This window comes from Polyodon spathula, chromosome 1, assembly GCF_017654505.1.
Source record: "Polyodon spathula isolate WHYD16114869_AA chromosome 1, ASM1765450v1, whole genome shotgun sequence".
Lineage (NCBI taxonomy): Eukaryota > Metazoa > Chordata > Actinopteri > Acipenseriformes > Polyodontidae > Polyodon > Polyodon spathula.
The window spans coordinates 78,355,780-78,372,186 of record NC_054534.1 but is presented as its reverse complement, the minus strand read 5'-3'; the positions used below and the strand labels follow the sequence as shown (position 1 = coordinate 78,372,186).

General features: G+C 38.3%; 1 protein-coding gene across 2 annotated transcripts in view; it reads left to right on the top strand.

Moving 5' to 3' along the window:
- LOC121322823 (dorsal-ventral patterning tolloid-like protein 1) overlaps window positions 1-12,195 on the top strand; it is a 98,553-nt gene extending 86,358 nt beyond the window's left edge. For both annotated transcript variants that reach the window (XM_041263179.1, XM_041263172.1), the window contains 3 exons: window positions 984-1,197; window positions 10,974-11,224; window positions 12,010-12,195. In XM_041263179.1, the coding sequence (XP_041119113.1) occupies window positions 984-1,197; window positions 10,974-11,224; window positions 12,010-12,144 (600 nt within the window). In that variant the 3' untranslated portion in view covers window positions 12,145-12,195. The remainder of the gene's footprint in view (window positions 1-983; window positions 1,198-10,973; window positions 11,225-12,009) is intronic.
- Window positions 12,196-16,407: the final 4,212 nt, after the last annotated feature.

Genomic DNA, 16,407 nt, shown 5'->3' with positions numbered 1-16,407 from the left:
TTGCCACAGCCAGCGCCAGCACTACCGGAGTGCCCAGGTCCAACGACAATGCCGGCGTGCCCCGCATCACTGTCAGCATTGTTGCTGCCAAAGTTGCCACTGCTTGCTGCAGGTCGGAGGAGCCAGCATGTCCTCTGCTAGCGTTACCACTAGCAGCATTTTCGCTGCTAGAGGTACCATGGTCAGCATTGCCACTGCCGCAATGTCTTGCACCGCCGTTAGCGGTTGGGACACCCCGGCAGCAGAAGGGGGAGGTGAGTTGACCACCTCCACTACAACCCCAATTACGAACCCATCCACAGGAAGCCACATGGAACAGGATGGACATGAGGGGAGGGGGTTGATGGCCGATGGCAGCCATGTGTTCTGTGCACAAGGGGTGAGGTGTATGGCAGTGTGGCAGGGTTAAAACCCATGCTGGTGTAAGTTTGTGTTGGTATGGGGACTATTGGGTTGGCAGAGAGGGGGTTGAATTTCTCCCTGTCAAAAAAAGTGGGAGCCACGGGCGTATAAAATAGGTGTTCACAGGTGGTAAGAAGAGAGGATTAGAGTTGCTGTTGGTAGTAGAGGTGGAAGGCTGTGTTCAGTGTTGTGTGTTCCGTGTTGTGCTGTTTGTTACGTTTCGTGAGTTTTTGTCAAACCTTTTGTTTTGGCCCTTGTGCCGTTTTGTTGGTTAATGCATTGTTTTGTTAATGTTGTTTTGTTTAGTGTTTGTTTCTTGTTTGTAAATAAAGTGTGCATTTGCACTTAAACTTCACCTTTCTGTGTTCTGAGTCTCTCCTAGCCTATAACATCCTGGGTCGTGACACTACCCTGTCTCAGTTAAATAAGTTCCAGACATTTTTTAAAAAAATTTTTATTGTGAGTGGCAGTGTTTTTTGTTTTGTTTTTTTTGTTTTTCGCGTGCAGAAGCAAACTTTATACTTATCAAAAGGATGATGTAGGTATCTCCTAAACCTCTTGTTTTATTTTATTTTTTTCAGTCTTTTAATGAGTTTGAGATCGAACAGCATCAGGAATGCGCCTACGACCATCTGGAGGTGTTTGACGGAGAGAGTGACAAAGCCGCAATTCTGGGGCGGCTATGTGGCAGCAAACTACCAGATCCTGTTATCTCCACTGGCAACAAGATGTATCTCAGGTTCATTTCAGATGCCTCAGTACAAAGGAAGGGATTTCAGGCCACCCATTCCACAGGTTAGTAAATCACAATACCAATTAACATGCTTGATATGTGTTTGCTGAGGCGACTCTTCCTGCTACATAGGAGAAAATGAAGGTCTTCTTATTTTGTGATAGGGTTTAAACAGTTAAATAGATTCTAACATGCCATTCCTAAAATGATGTTAGATTTCTTTTTCACAACAGGATAAACTAGGCCATGACATTTGTAATTTAAATGAAACCTTTTTAAGTTTCAGTTTGCTTTTGTATACTAGGTGAGATTTGATACAACCAGAAATAAAGGGTTAATATATATGTGTGTGTGTGTGTGTGTGTGTGTGTGTGTGTGTGTGTGTGTGTATCTATCTATCTATCTATCTCTCTATCTAGATGAATGCACACTAGAATATTAGAAATAAACAAAAAAAAAACTTTAAATAGTAAAGGTGCACGAAGTACAACATAAATACAAAAGTACTGAGGATGTCTCTGACATTAGAGTCCTTCATCTCGTGACATTTTAGCTGATGAATGACTAATGCCCGAAACCGAAATATTTATTTATTTGAATTAAAAAAATAAATAAAACCGCCTTTCAGACAATAAGGATTCAGGTGCCACCTAGTGGTATTAATGCTGACATGTCTTCTTGAGTGTTTTCTGCTCTGGATTTTTTTCTATTTTAATGATGGTAATTTGTTAGTTTTTATAAAATGTATCTCACACAATACAGAATCTAAAGCATAGTGGATATTAGTGAAAAACAACACTTTACCCTTACAGAATAAATATGTGAAATATGTTGGTTGCATAATTAAAGAGTTTTAGAAAATATCTGAATTTTAAGAATACCCTAGACAAGTGGTTTTCAACCTGTGGTATGTGTGGCTTGCAACTGATACACACCGGCACTGATGACATGATTCCTCAACGCACACACCATGCACACGAACTAAAAATGTTTATTGGTCCACTGCGGCTATGGACCTCCCCATGTAGGAACATATATATATATATATATATATATATATATATATATATATATATATATATATATATATATATATATATATATACACACACACACACACACACACACACACACACAGAGTGGTTTGCAGAAGTATTCACCCCCCCCCCCCCCCCCCCTTACCAATAATGTCACATTTTGTTGAATTACAAATAATCTATGCACAGTTTTTCAAACAAACTTTTTTTTTTATTCAAACCTGTAGTGGTTAAACTAAACACTGTTATCTGAGGCAGATGTTAAATGTCAGCAAAATTTGTAAAGAAAATGTACAAAATGAAATGTACTGGTTGCCTGAGTATTTAGCCGCTTAAGTTAGTACTTGGTAGAAGCAACTTTTGCAGCAATTACTGCTATGAGTCTTTTTGGATAGGTCTCTACTGGCTTTGCACAGTAGGGTGGTGAATTTTTGCCCATTCTTCACGGGAAAATTGCTCCAGTTCTGACAAGTTTGTTGGGGATAGTCGATGGACTGCAATCATCAAGTCTCACCATTTGTTTTCGATTGGATTCAAGTCAGGACTTTGACTGGGCCACTCAAGAATGTCTTAGCTGACTCAAACACGTTTCTCTGTACTTTGCATCATCCATTCTTCCCTCTGTCCTGACAAGCTTCCTAGTCCCTGCTAAAGAGAAGCATCCCCATAATATGATGCTGCCACCACCATGCTTGACAATTGGGATGGTGTTAACTGGATGATATACAGTGTTGGGCTGGCACCAGACTTAACGCTTGGAATTTAAACTAGAAAATTCAATTTTTGTCTTGTCTGACCACAAAACCTTTTTCCACATTTCTGCAGTATCATCTACGTGCTTTTTTGCAAACCTAATACGTGCTTTAAGATGAATCTTTTGGGGTAATGGCTTCTTTCTTGCTACCCGTCCATATGGGTCAGCTTAGTGTAGGGACCAGCTTATTGTTGATGTGTGAACACTGATGCCCATCTGAGACACAGAGCTTTGCAGATCTTTCAAGGTTATTGTTGGCTTCAGAGTGACATCCCAGAACAGTTTCCTGCTTGCCAGCAGTAAAACAGGTTTAAAAGGCATTGAATCGCAAAAGGACACTCAGTACTGCATCTCCAGCCAAGCTCCACCCCTTGTTCGCTGTATTTTTCACATACCTCTTTATAGACGTGCATACTGATAAATCCTCTCCTGATCACTTATTTTATCACCAAACTCCTCAATAATGAGATCCAAGTCATTATTTTATTACTTTAACATCTCAAAAAGCTCTGCAAGTGTCTGTGATATTCTTTGAGTGCTGGATGCAGAAGCAGCTACCTCCTTTGTTAATTCTGTAGTGGATGGGGCTATGAGATACGTTCTTTTTTCCAGTTTCATTCTGCTCCTATTGGTCTCACTTGGCCATTGAAAGGTTTCTCAGCTTTTTCCATTGAAATAACTACTAGAGACCTGTGCTTTACATCTTTTTGATGATATCAGACTGGAAAGGGAAAATTGTACCCTTCTCCTGCTCTGTGCCTCTCTACCACTTTATCCCTGACTTGTTTCGAAAGCTCCTTGGTCTTCATGATTGCTTTGTTGGATCATTATGTGAGCTGCAGCTTGAAAGTCTTTGTATACCTGAGGGAAATGATCTACAAGTTAAACCACATTGGGTACACACAGGCTGGAACCATTTCACTAATTTTGTGACCTTTCAAACAAATAATTTGCACCTGAGCTGATTTAGGGCTGCAGTAGCAATGGGGTTGAATACTTGTGCAACTGAGATTAATCTGTTTTTCTCTGAATATCTTACGTATTCTATATGCCTTTTTTTTTTTTTTAACTTTTCACTTTATGTGGAGTAGTTTGTGTAGATTCTACATGTAAAGTCAAATTTGAAAGCGTCGTGGAGTACGCTCAGGTGCCACAAAATGTGAAAACTTTGCAGGGGGGTGAATACATCTGCAAACCACTGTGTGTGTTTGTGTGTGAGTGTGTGTATATATATATATATATATATATATATATATATATATATATATATATATATATATATATATATATATATATATATATATATGTGTGATAAGATTGCAACTCACGCAGGTTCGTTGCCCCTTTGAAAGCAGGACCCAGGACACGGAAATGGAAGTTTCAGCACTTACACGCTATTCTTAATATTTACACCAAAACAAACAAACACAAAATAACAAAACACCTAGCTCTGTTTTGAGCAAGAACTAAACATAAACAGGACAGCTAAGCTGTTTAACTGTTAACAAAAAGGTACCCCTTTCTTTTTTTTTTTTCTTCCAACGATTGAAAACACCATCAGCCAGGCCCTCCAGACAGCAGCAGCCCTGAGCAAACTGTTTCCTTTCTCTAAATGCCATGCACCTGGCTCTAATTAACAATAATCACCAGGTGGAGGGGATAATTAATAATCAAACAATTAACAAACAAACACACAAATGTGCATTCGCACATTATTAACCCCAGAAGGGTTAACTAATATATATATATATATATATATATATATATATATATATATATATATATATATATATATATGGTGTTTGTGTGTGTGTGTGTGTGTGCTGGTTTATGTAGGTGTGTTGATATGGTTATATAAATAGCATTACGCTCGCCATTTCAATGAAAGTCCATACACTGTGGAGCTTTTTAACACTGAAACATCTTTCTGCAGTTGCAACTGTAACAGGCAGCGTGGCCAGAAGCAACAGTAGATTGAATACATCAGGATACAGACATCCCAGGTCGTGTTCTTTACAGACCTAAATGAGTTCTGGAAAAGACAATGCATTGTTCGATTCCCCTGTGTTAAAATAGGCTCAATGTGGTGTACAAATACATCATACTGCATTTCAGGAACTCATTGAAATTCTTGATTGAAGCTTCACAAGTGCTTTCCTTTTAGTATATTAACAGTTTTCAGGTTTTCAGTTTAGCATTAAATAGCATAAAATGTGCATTTTTTCCATTAATTGTACTGCTGCTGCTAGACTCAAACACTAACAGGACACATACGACAGTCCTTAACCCTTAACCCTTTACTGCATCACTTTTTCTATATATATATATATATATATATATATATATATATATATATATATATATATATATATGCTAGTAGTCCCAGGGAATATATTTTTTTTAAATATTTTTTTTTAATATAATTTATAGTGCAAAATATTTTTGTCCCAGAAAATCTTCGTAAATAGTCTGCTCAGTGTTTATTAATATAAGTTAAGTTTTACAATTTTAGATCTTAGCTAAATTTTGCTGATAAGCAGGTCATTATTTAGTAGTAACCTTTTTCTCGTCCTATCTAAACAGATTTTCACCCTAACTAAATCTTGCATGGCAGCCACCCCCAGTGCTTCGGCACCGTGGTGCACGCATAGCCCTTGGTACTTCAGTATCTAGGTGAGCACTGTGCTCATTGCATGAGACACACAGTGCCCAGTGCTACAGTGCCAGTGCATGGACACAGCGCCTCTCAGTACACAGTGCACATAGTGCCCGCAGTACTCTGTATATACGGTACTCAGTACGCACAGTGCATACGTTGCACACGATGCACATGGTGCTCAGTACCCACCACTACAGCGCAAGTGCACTGGCGGACAGTGCCTCGTGGTAGCACACGGTGCTACAGCGCTAGTGCAGGGACGCACGGTGCCACACGATGCACGTAGTGCTCACAGTACTAGGTGCGCACAGTGATACAGCGCTAGTGCATGGTCCTGCACGGTACGCAGTGCACATAATGCTCGCGGTACTCGATGCTCACGGTGCTGAGCATGCACAGTGCACGCGGTGCAATCAGAGTTTCATGCATTTAAATGAGGATTTTACACTTATCTACATACATACTCCACACTGTTAAGGAGAAAAAAGTATTTTATTGAGAAAAAAATTCTGTATTAAAAATACAAAACTGAACGATCATAATTGGATAAGTTTCCACCCCCTGAGTTAATACTTGGTGGAAGCACCTTCGGCAGCAATTACAACTGTGAGTCTTTTGGGATAGGTCTCTACCAACTTTGCACACCTAAATTTGGCAATATTTGTCCATTCTTCTTTACAAAACTGTTCAGGCTGTGTCAGGTTCCTTGGGGAGTGTTGATGGACAGCAATCTTCAAGTCATGCCACAAATATTTGATTGGATTTAGGTCGGGGCTGTGACTGGGCCACTCAGGGACATTTACCTTTTGGTTCCTTAGCCACTCCAGTGTAGCTTTGCCTGTGTGCTTTGGGTTGTTGTCATGCTGAAAGTTGAACTTCCATACCAGTTTCAGCTTTCTTGCAGAGGGCAGCGGATTTTACTCAAGGACTTCTCTGTACTTTGCTCCATTAATTTTCCCTTCTATCCAGACAAGTGCCTCAGTCCCTGCCGATGAGAAACATCCCCATAACATGCGCAGTGTTTGGTTTGCGCCAAACATAACACTTTGCATTTAGGCCAAAAAGTTCAATTTTAGATTTGTCAGACCACAAAACTTTTCACCACATGGCTACAGAATCTCCTGATTGTTTTTATTTGCATACTTCAAACAGGATTCAAGGTGGGCTTTCTTCAATAATGGCTTCCTTCTTTCCACCCTACCATACAAGACAGATTTGTGGAGTGCTTGGGATATTGTTGTCACATTCATACTTTGACCAGTCTTGGCCATAAAAGCCTGTAGCTCTTGTAAAGTTGCCATTGGCCTCTTGGTAGCCTCTCTAATCTGTCTCCTTCTTGCTCGGTCATCCAGTTTGGAGGCATGACGTAATTTAGGCAGGGTCTTGGTTGTGCCATACACCTTCCACTTCTTAAAAATTGTCTTGACCGTGCTCCAAGGGATATTCAAGGCCTTTGATATTTTTTTATACCCATTCCCTGATCCGTGCCTTTCAACAACTTTGTCCCAGAGTTCTTTTGAAAGCTCTTTGGTGCTCATGGTTGAGTCTTTGCTTTGAAATGCGCTACCCAGCAGGGGGAACCTACAGGAACTGCTGAATTTATCTGAAATCATGTGAATTACTACAATTTAACACAGGTGGAGGCCAGTTAACTTTGTGTGTGATTTTGAAGGTGATTGGTTACACCTGAGCTAATTTAGGATTGCTATTACAAGGGGGGGTGGACACTTATCCAACCAAACTATTTCAGTTTTTATTTTTAATTAATTTTCTACAACTTTCTAGAATATTTTTTTTCACTTGGAAGTTGTGGGGTAGGATGTGTAGATAAATGAAAAAATATATATTTTAATGCATTTTAATTCCAGACTATAAGGCAACAAATTGTGAAAAATTTGAAAGGGGGTGTAGACTTTCTATAGGCACTGTATATTATAGCTCACTGAGTACCCAGTGCAAACAGTGTTCGTGCACACTGTGTTCAGTCAGTGCAGAACACGCCAATATGACTTCAAGCAAGACCGGATTCCACATCTGTATGTCCTGCAGGGCCAACATCTCTCAGGAGGACAGGCACACCCTATGTGCTCAGTGCCTGGGCATCCAACTTGCCACCTTGGAGGAAGTTGCTGGCCCTCTGGGCGACACACATTCCCGGAGTGGTCATCTGGGCAGCGGACCTCCTCTCCAGGGAGGGCCCGCATCAATCGAAGTGGTGACTCCTCCCTCAGGTAGTGAAGCGCATTTGGTAACAGTTCGGGAAGATGCAGGTCGATCACTTAGTCTCAGGGAGACAACACACTCGATCCAATCGCCGTCGAAGCACTGAGCACACGAATGGCCCAAAGCATTTTTGTATGCTTTCCCACCTATACCGCTGTTCGAAAAGGTCCCGTTAGACAAGGCATTGGTTCCTCTATTGGCCCCCAAGTGGCCTAGAAGAATATGGTTCTCGATCCTGCGCCAGCTCTTACAAGGCCACCCCTGCAAGATCCCGCTTTGCGTGGATCTCCTCAGCCAGTCAAGAGGCACTCTTTGGCACCCAGAACCGGGCAGATTCCAGCTATTGGTCTGGCCCCTAAAAGGGACCGCTGGTTAGCTCTAAGGTTATCAGGTGCAGCTGTGGATACACAGCAGAATGCTAGGGCAGATTCCACTAGGTCGTTGTACGCTTATAAATGGAAGTATTTCCAGACTTGCTGTCTGGCCAGGAGTCATGACCCAGTCTCTTGCCCCTTACCAGTTATCTTACAGTTTCTACAAGAATTGCTTGAGGCTGGTAGGTCACCTGCCACTCTGAAGGTGTATTTAACGGCTATTTCTGCATGCCATTCTCCCCTGGATTCGGTGTCTCCAGGTACGCATTTTTTGGCTACGCGATTCCTTAAAGGTGCTCAGCGATTACGTCCTCTTCCGAGGACTGTTCTCCCCAAAGGGAGCCTTGATATTCTACTTGAGGCTCTCACGAAGGCCCCATTTGAGCCCATACACTCCATAGAGTTGAAGTATCTGTCTATGAAGACAGCCTTCCTTCGTGTCTATCACCTCCACTAAGCGGTTCAGTGAGCTGCAGGCGCTGACAAGTGTCTTTTCACAGTTAGGCACAAAAATGCTGCCGTTCCCAAAAGCATGTGTCAATATTTATGAATGTGACATGACGTTTGTCTGTAAAAAAAAAAAAAAAAAAAAAAAAACATGTTTTAATAAAGTACGAGACAGTAACAATTTGAATGAATAGAAATGCTTGTAAGTGCAGGGAGGTATTAACACCAGCAGAATATGCAAACCCCAGTTTCTTGCAATAGTTGTGATGGTGACCAAACGTGTGTGAGTACTGTTGTGTACAAATGTAGGTAACATATACAGTTGCATTTAAGAAACCTAGAACGAGCAAAAAACTAAAATAAAAATGCACTTAAGGTTTGCACAAGTGCCATTAACAAAATGCCTTGGAAACTTAAAATAAAGAAACATTAATTAAGGGCTGTAATGCAGCAAAAACCTAAACAATTAAACAAAAAAGGAAGTGAAAAGGTTATCTTTGTGAACTCCAATAACCAATGTTGTCTTTCGCCAGTCAAATTTAGGCATGCAAATGTCTAAATAAAGTTTTGAGTCAACACAAACAGATTTTTTTTACATCTTGCATCCCAGATATAGAGATTCCCAGTTACATGATAAGCTGATCATCTTTCCAGCCAAATAAGCACACACATTAATTTAAGAGTACCGTTACCATTATGTAAAACAGTACGTAACGTGAGTTTTGTACTAAAGCAGGGTGAGCTGTTGCAGGGAAAAACAAAGTTTATTTTTTCAAACTGACCATTTTAAGAAATGTGAAAGAATTGGGACTGTAATAAGGAAGTGTACTGCCTAGAAAAAAAGAAGGGAATTCAAAATGAAATGTACTGCAGCTTACTTGATTGAAAAAAAAAAAAAAAAAAGCCATTCATTAAAATTAGCTCTGAGAATGAAAATATTTCAAATATAAGACATGTGCTTGCTGTGGTGTGTTTCATATCATAAATGTAGCAGAATGTACTCACTGCAATTTAAACTTGGTTTTTACTAAAAAATAAATGGTAACATGTAATCATATGTCTGTGTTACATGATGTCAGATCAGGACTTCACTAACACTGAGCATGGGAGCTGCAGCATGACATTTCCCATATTAAAACTGTACACAGTTAAAGGTGCAGTCACCAATTATTTACGCAACACTTGCAAAATATTTAAAATATAAACATGCTGAGTTCATTGCAGTTATCAGCTGCATAGATTAACCAGTCAGCAGAATGAGGCAACAAACAAGTGAGTACAGACACAACAAACAAGTGAGTACAGACACAACAAACAAGTGAGTACAGACACAACAAACTTGGTTGTACTGGGGTAGGTTTTCCAACAGCAGTTTAAGATAGCACATAGTTACTGGTACACCTTGTGGTGTCTGTTGGAAACACTGGTACTTGAGATGAAAACTTCAATCTCTATTACTTTTTATTATTTATTAATATTTATTTCTAAATATTTTGTATTACTCAATATTTAGATTTGCATCATTTCCTGTAACATATGCCCAATGGCAATCCCATTAATTATATTCAAAGATATTTATATAACAGCTATTTTATTTTTTCATTTGGCCCTGCAAAGATGGAGGTGTCAGGGTATGTGTAACTATATTGCAAAAAAGTAAAGGGAATGGTTAGATTTGGTACATAATTACTGAGATGCACAATAAATGTTTGCTGAGATTACATTTTGCATGAATAGAGGGATTAACATAAAGTGTAAGAAATTGTAGGTATACTTGAATAATCTTTTTTGATTTTCTCTTTTTTGGTTCTTTCTGTTCCTTACAGAACATAATACTGAGAAGGTTTGACCCTCTGCTTCCCAGCTGTTTGTTTTCTCTAATGAGGTTTTGATTGGGGTTTCTATAATAATCTTCATCAGGAAGCTGAGTGTTTCTCTTGGCAGCTATTTTTGAGAGGGATCTTAATTACAGACACATATTCTTTAAATAGAAACAGACTTGGCTAAAAAAAAAAAAAACTGCCTAGAGGTTTCACTTTCAAGTTGTGAGGTTTTAACAGTGCAGTAAATATGGTCAGTGTCATCACATGGCGAGTTTACTAAGAGACATGTATTTATCCAAAAATAGTAAAAGGGCATTAAAATTACAATATAAAATTACATTCTACACTCACTATCACAGACCGCACACACACAGATGCAACCTTCTTAATGGGTGTCATTGAAAGGTTTCATTCTTCTGTTTTGCAATGCTTGGGGGAACATAATAAGTCTGTTTAATGGTAGTTGTGCATTGGTTTACCGAAATGGCTTCAACAGTGCACTCATTTTTGGATTCTTGCAGAATGTGGAGGCAGGCTGAAAGCTGAGACCAGACTAAAAGACCTGTACTCACATGCACAGTTTGGAGACAATAACTACCCAGGGCAGGTGGATTGTGAGTGGATGATAACTGCAGAGAAGGGATATGGCATAGAACTGACCTTCCAGACATTTGAGGTGGAAGAGGAAGCAGACTGTGGCTATGACTACGTGGAACTGTTCGATGGTTATGACAGCACATCGCAGAGGCTCGGACGGTTCTGTGGATCTGGGGTAACGGCACTGCGGGGGATTCTTGACACAGTTTATTTGTACATTGAGTCCTAATAATACAGTACTATAGAGTTCCAGTCCATACAATAATGTCGTGTGAAACTGGCAAACAGGTTTGAGTAAAACTGTAAATTCCACCCAAAATGCCATAAAGCTTCTAACAGGCATCATAAACATATTTAGCTTGTTAGTTTACTGCTAGACAAGCACTTCTCATTCCCAGCTGCCCTACATGAGGCACCTGCAAACAATTTAATTATAATCTATATATATATATATATATATATATATATTATATATATATATATATATATATATCCATATACATATTTGGTCCCCTAGTTTAAATGAGAGAAGGAGGTAATTACACATCTCTGAACCAAAACCTTTCGTACAACAAACATGTAGCACAAAAAAACATTCTGAAGGTAAACAACAATAATAAGTTCCAGAGATAATAAATAAATAAAAAATAGAGAGATATATGTAGTATCAGGTATACAGTATGACATGGTTTTATAGTTTTGTATCTAATTTGTTCTGCTTGTTGGACTTTTAATTCCAGGTTCATGCTGTTTAGAAAAGTTTTCTACTATTTTTCTGACATATGAAAACAACTTAAAACAAAACTGCAGGCCACAAAATTAAATGTTTTCTGTTGTTTATATCTGGGTTAGCAAGTTTATTTTTCACACTAATGACAATTTAAAATACAGAATGTGGAATATCTACTCTGGAATGTACTTTCAGCGTACATGTTATGTAAAACTTCTTTCCTCTTCCAGCCACCTGAAGAAATCTACACAGCAGGAGATGCTGTCCTGCTTCACTTCCACTCTGACGACACAATCAGCAAGAAAGGATTCCATATACGATACACAAGCACAAAGTTTCAAGAGGCTCTCCGTACCAAAAAATAAATCGGGGAATATCATCACACAGCAACTTTTTTTTTTTTTTTTTTTTTTTTTTTTTTTTTTTTTTTTTTTTATATAAAAGGAAACCGACATTTTTTTCTATCATTGGAAAAAAAAGTCAGAAAAGGTAAATTAAACTCTTCAGTGCAGAATGAAAGTTTTGTATCCAAGTGGAGTAGATACTAAATAAGATATGTTCTGTGTTGGAGGCCAATTGAGGATCTTGTGAAAGCAGCATCCAGCCACGTGATAGACTATACAGACTGTTATCAGTGGCTGGAGTTTACTGTGGATGCCTGCAAATTTAAAATGGGAGGAAGGCGCCCATGTGGACCATGGTAATTGGACAGGCGTTGTGAAAAAGATACTTGAGGCCACTGGTAAATTTATACTTTTTCAGAGATTACTGAGCAGCATTGACTAATAAATGAAAGTGTTGAAGTGGTTCTGCTTGATGTAAAACCGTACATATATTTATGGTGACTGAAACATTACAGTTACAAGTATTTTAAAATAAACCGCTGAGGACTTTATTTTGTTTACTGTATTTGTAATATTTCTTATTTCCTCACTAACCAACTCAGTAAGCTTGTTCAGTACAGTCACATATAAGCTTTTGTTCTTGTTTTTAGCTGTATCCCCCTTAATGCTTACAGTATGCCTAGCTATAGTTAATAGTCTATTCATTTTAAAAACGCATACTCCATAGCTGAAATTGCTTTGAAATAAAGCTCAGCTGGTCTGACAAAGCAACACGTAGTCAAAAACTGCAGCATTTCTGTCTTGTAAAAATGTACTGTGTCTAATTAAATATCTGACCTGCCAATCCTCAATGTTTAGAGGGTTGCTTCATCAAGTAGAACTGCAATGCCACCTTGTGTCAAACAGGTGGTACTTCAGCCAAAATAAAGTAAAACATGTTAGCACTCTCTACTGGTGAAAACAGTGTTGTACCTCAACATTTTTTTTATTCAGAGATTCACCCTAAAGTTGATTCTATTTTTGGCATCTGCATTGTTTGGTCAGCTGCTTTAAGTCAAAATTATGCGTTTGTGCTTTGAATCAAGAAAAAAAGTATAGAACCAGGCTAAAGAAATATAACAATGTAATAATGAGGATAGAATTGAAGCCTTTGGTATATTCAGACTTGTTTACTGTAACTGACTTTTACATCTCAAAACTGGTGGTTTTTTTTTTCTTTACTGGTTAGTGTGCGTGTGCATGCATGAATGTGTGTACGTGTATGTGCGCGTGATTCTGTCTGTGTCATTCTTAGGGCTTTGTGCAAATGTCCACCTAAAAAAAAAAAAAAAAAAAAAAAAAAGCAACTGTGAAGCCATGCATTTTGTAAGCGTTGGCTTTATATCAAAGTGTGCTACCATAGTATTGAGCTCTTGTTTTGCACTTAAAATGTAAAGAAATGCATTGGGTCTGGCCAACACCTCTAAGTTGTTAAAGTAAGGACCCTATTAAGCTAGAAAGGAATCAGATCTTTTAATCAGTGGAATTGGGCAATGGGGAACATCACCAAAACTTAGTCAACATAGCTATGCATGTTGCAGTTATAAGTGAAATATCCCATAGTTACAGATAAGGAATTGTCTACATCGATATGAAACATTAAAGGTAAATGGGCAAGCCACCCCTTGGATGTTTTTTGTTCTATTTCCTAGTGAATAGTGAATAGAACGTTTTGGGAGTATGAAACCAAGTCTTTGAAAGCAAGACAGTTGCTGTTGAAGGGATTTCCTATGGTGCTATTCCAAGTATAAATAACTTTTTTGAGTTAATGAGCCAACAACCTGCAGAAACATGTATGAATGTTGAACGATGTGTGGCTGCAACTGAAGAACAAAGACGGTTAACGTCATCGCATTGACACCACTAGTCCTGTGGAACAACAACTATTGCCTTAGAACAAAAATGTATATTCTTGCACATCATTTTTCTGTAGATATTTCTGTTTTGTTTTTGCTTTTTTCTGATAATTGGTTTAGGAACTTGAAGATTTTATTGTAAAAAAAAATCAATCTTTCTAGAGTATGTTGTGGCAGAAGGTAATATTTCAACAAAGAACCATTGATGTATGTGTTATGTAAACGGCTATATCTGAACTTTAGTTAAGGTGTGTGTGTGTGTGTGTGTGTGTGTGTGTGTGTGTGTGTGTGTGTGTGTGTGTGTGTATATATATATATGCATTGTGTGTTGTAAGGGGGTGGGGGGGGGGTGAGGGTAAAATGAATTTATGTGTTATTGTGGAACAGTTTAGTTGTTACTCTATGTGCCAAGTTCCATTTGAACCTATTCACTGTAGTTTGTGTTATTTTCTGATGTTTGTAGGCTGGTATTAGTGGCTTTTACAGTCATTAAAACCTGTGTCAGGTTGATATTAAATATTTATGTGTCACTGAAAAAAAATCTTGAATGTCAGCTGCATCTTATTACCAAACCTTTCAACCTGTAATTTACCAAATGCCTGTTTGTGTTTATGGTTTGACTGCGCCACTATAGGTTGAGAGATCAACCTAAATACAAGTATAAAATTTGACCTTTTGGCGACTTGTCCAGAGGGTAGGTTTTTTTTTCCCACCACAGGGGGAAACACTGACATCAGTGGGGTAAAATAATTAATTAAATAGTTGTCACTGGTGACAAAAGTATTATTACCTTCACTTATTTGGTAGCTCTGTGCTTACAGATGTGGTGGCTATCCATTAATGCAACTTGAGAAACCATCAAATGAGCACATAATTAGTTAACCAATATATTGTTAATCCAATGAACAACAGCAATAAGAAAAACATACAACAATACATGTTTTATTTGATGAATGTTAATGTCATAACAAAACCTGCTAAATGCTGTTTTGTCTATGTATTAAAAAAGCCGAGAGAGCATGCACTTAGACAGGCCTTCTAGATACAATCATTATTTGCTTACACCTAAGGATTAAGGCTTTTTACAGGTTGTTTTAGATACCCAGACTCATTTTTTAAGTTTGTGGTACTAAGTTAAGAAGGGGATCAGAAGAATAATACTAACATAACTATTAATATTATCTGGACCTTTTTTTTTTAATTTAGGGTTAAGATGGGGGTCAAGCAATTAAAAAAAAAAAGTCTAGTCATAAGATTGGCATAGCATTACAGATACAATATCTTCCAAAGCCTGCATGTATCCCGATGAACTGGTGAAAATAAAATAACTGATTTTATAGTGCAATGTTATTTAAATTTGTTTCCACCAAGGAGCACTCCTGTGCATTTCATGCTGGCTTTTTTGTCACATGACTGTTTCTTAATATTGTTTAAACCTCTATTTCAAGGAGGATATTTTACATAGAACTCCAGGCTTGTTCATGTGAATCTGAGGCAGAGCAGAGAATACATATGGCCTATTATAGTACAGGTTTTGTTTAGTTTTTTTTTTCTTTTTTTTTAAATCAATTCCCCAAAAGAGATTTGTAATTGATTTCAGATTTAAAGGTTAATGAAGTTTACACCAAAAAAAAAAAAATCAAAAAATGTCCTTTGCTCAAAACTCTGGATTTAAATGCATTTACCCTCTAGGACAGGGCTTCCCAACCATGATTCTTGGGACCCATTGTGTCTTATGTTTTTCTTCTGTGTGCAGCCTGGAATTAAAATGCATTAGAATAGTTTTGTTTTTTTATTTATCTACACATCCTACCCCACAACTTCCAATTGAAAATAAATATTCTAGAAAGTTGTAGAAAATTAATTAAAACTAAAAACTGAAATAGCTTGTTTGGATAAGTGTCCACCCCCCTTGTAATAGCAATCCTAAATTAGCTCAGGTGTAACCAATCACCTTCAAAATCACACACAAAGTTAAGTGGCCTCCACCTGTGTTAAATTGTAGTAATTCACATGATTTCAGATAAATTCAGCATTTCCTGTAGGTTCCCTCTGCTGGGTAGCGCATTTCAAAGCAAAGACTCAACCATGAGCACCAAGGAGCTTTCAAAAGAACTCTGGGACAAAGTTGTTGAAAGGCACGGATCAGGGAATGGGTATAAAAAAATATCAAAGGCCTTGAATATCCCTTGGAGCACTGTCAAGACAATTTTTAAGAAGTGGAAGGTGTGTGACACCACCAAACCCTGCCTAGATCAGGCCATCCCTCCAGACTGGATGACCAAGCAAGAAGAGACTGATCAGAGAGGCTACCAAGAGGCCAATGGCAACTTTGCAAGAGCTACAGGCGTTCATGGCCAAGACTGGTCAAAGTATGAATGTGACAACA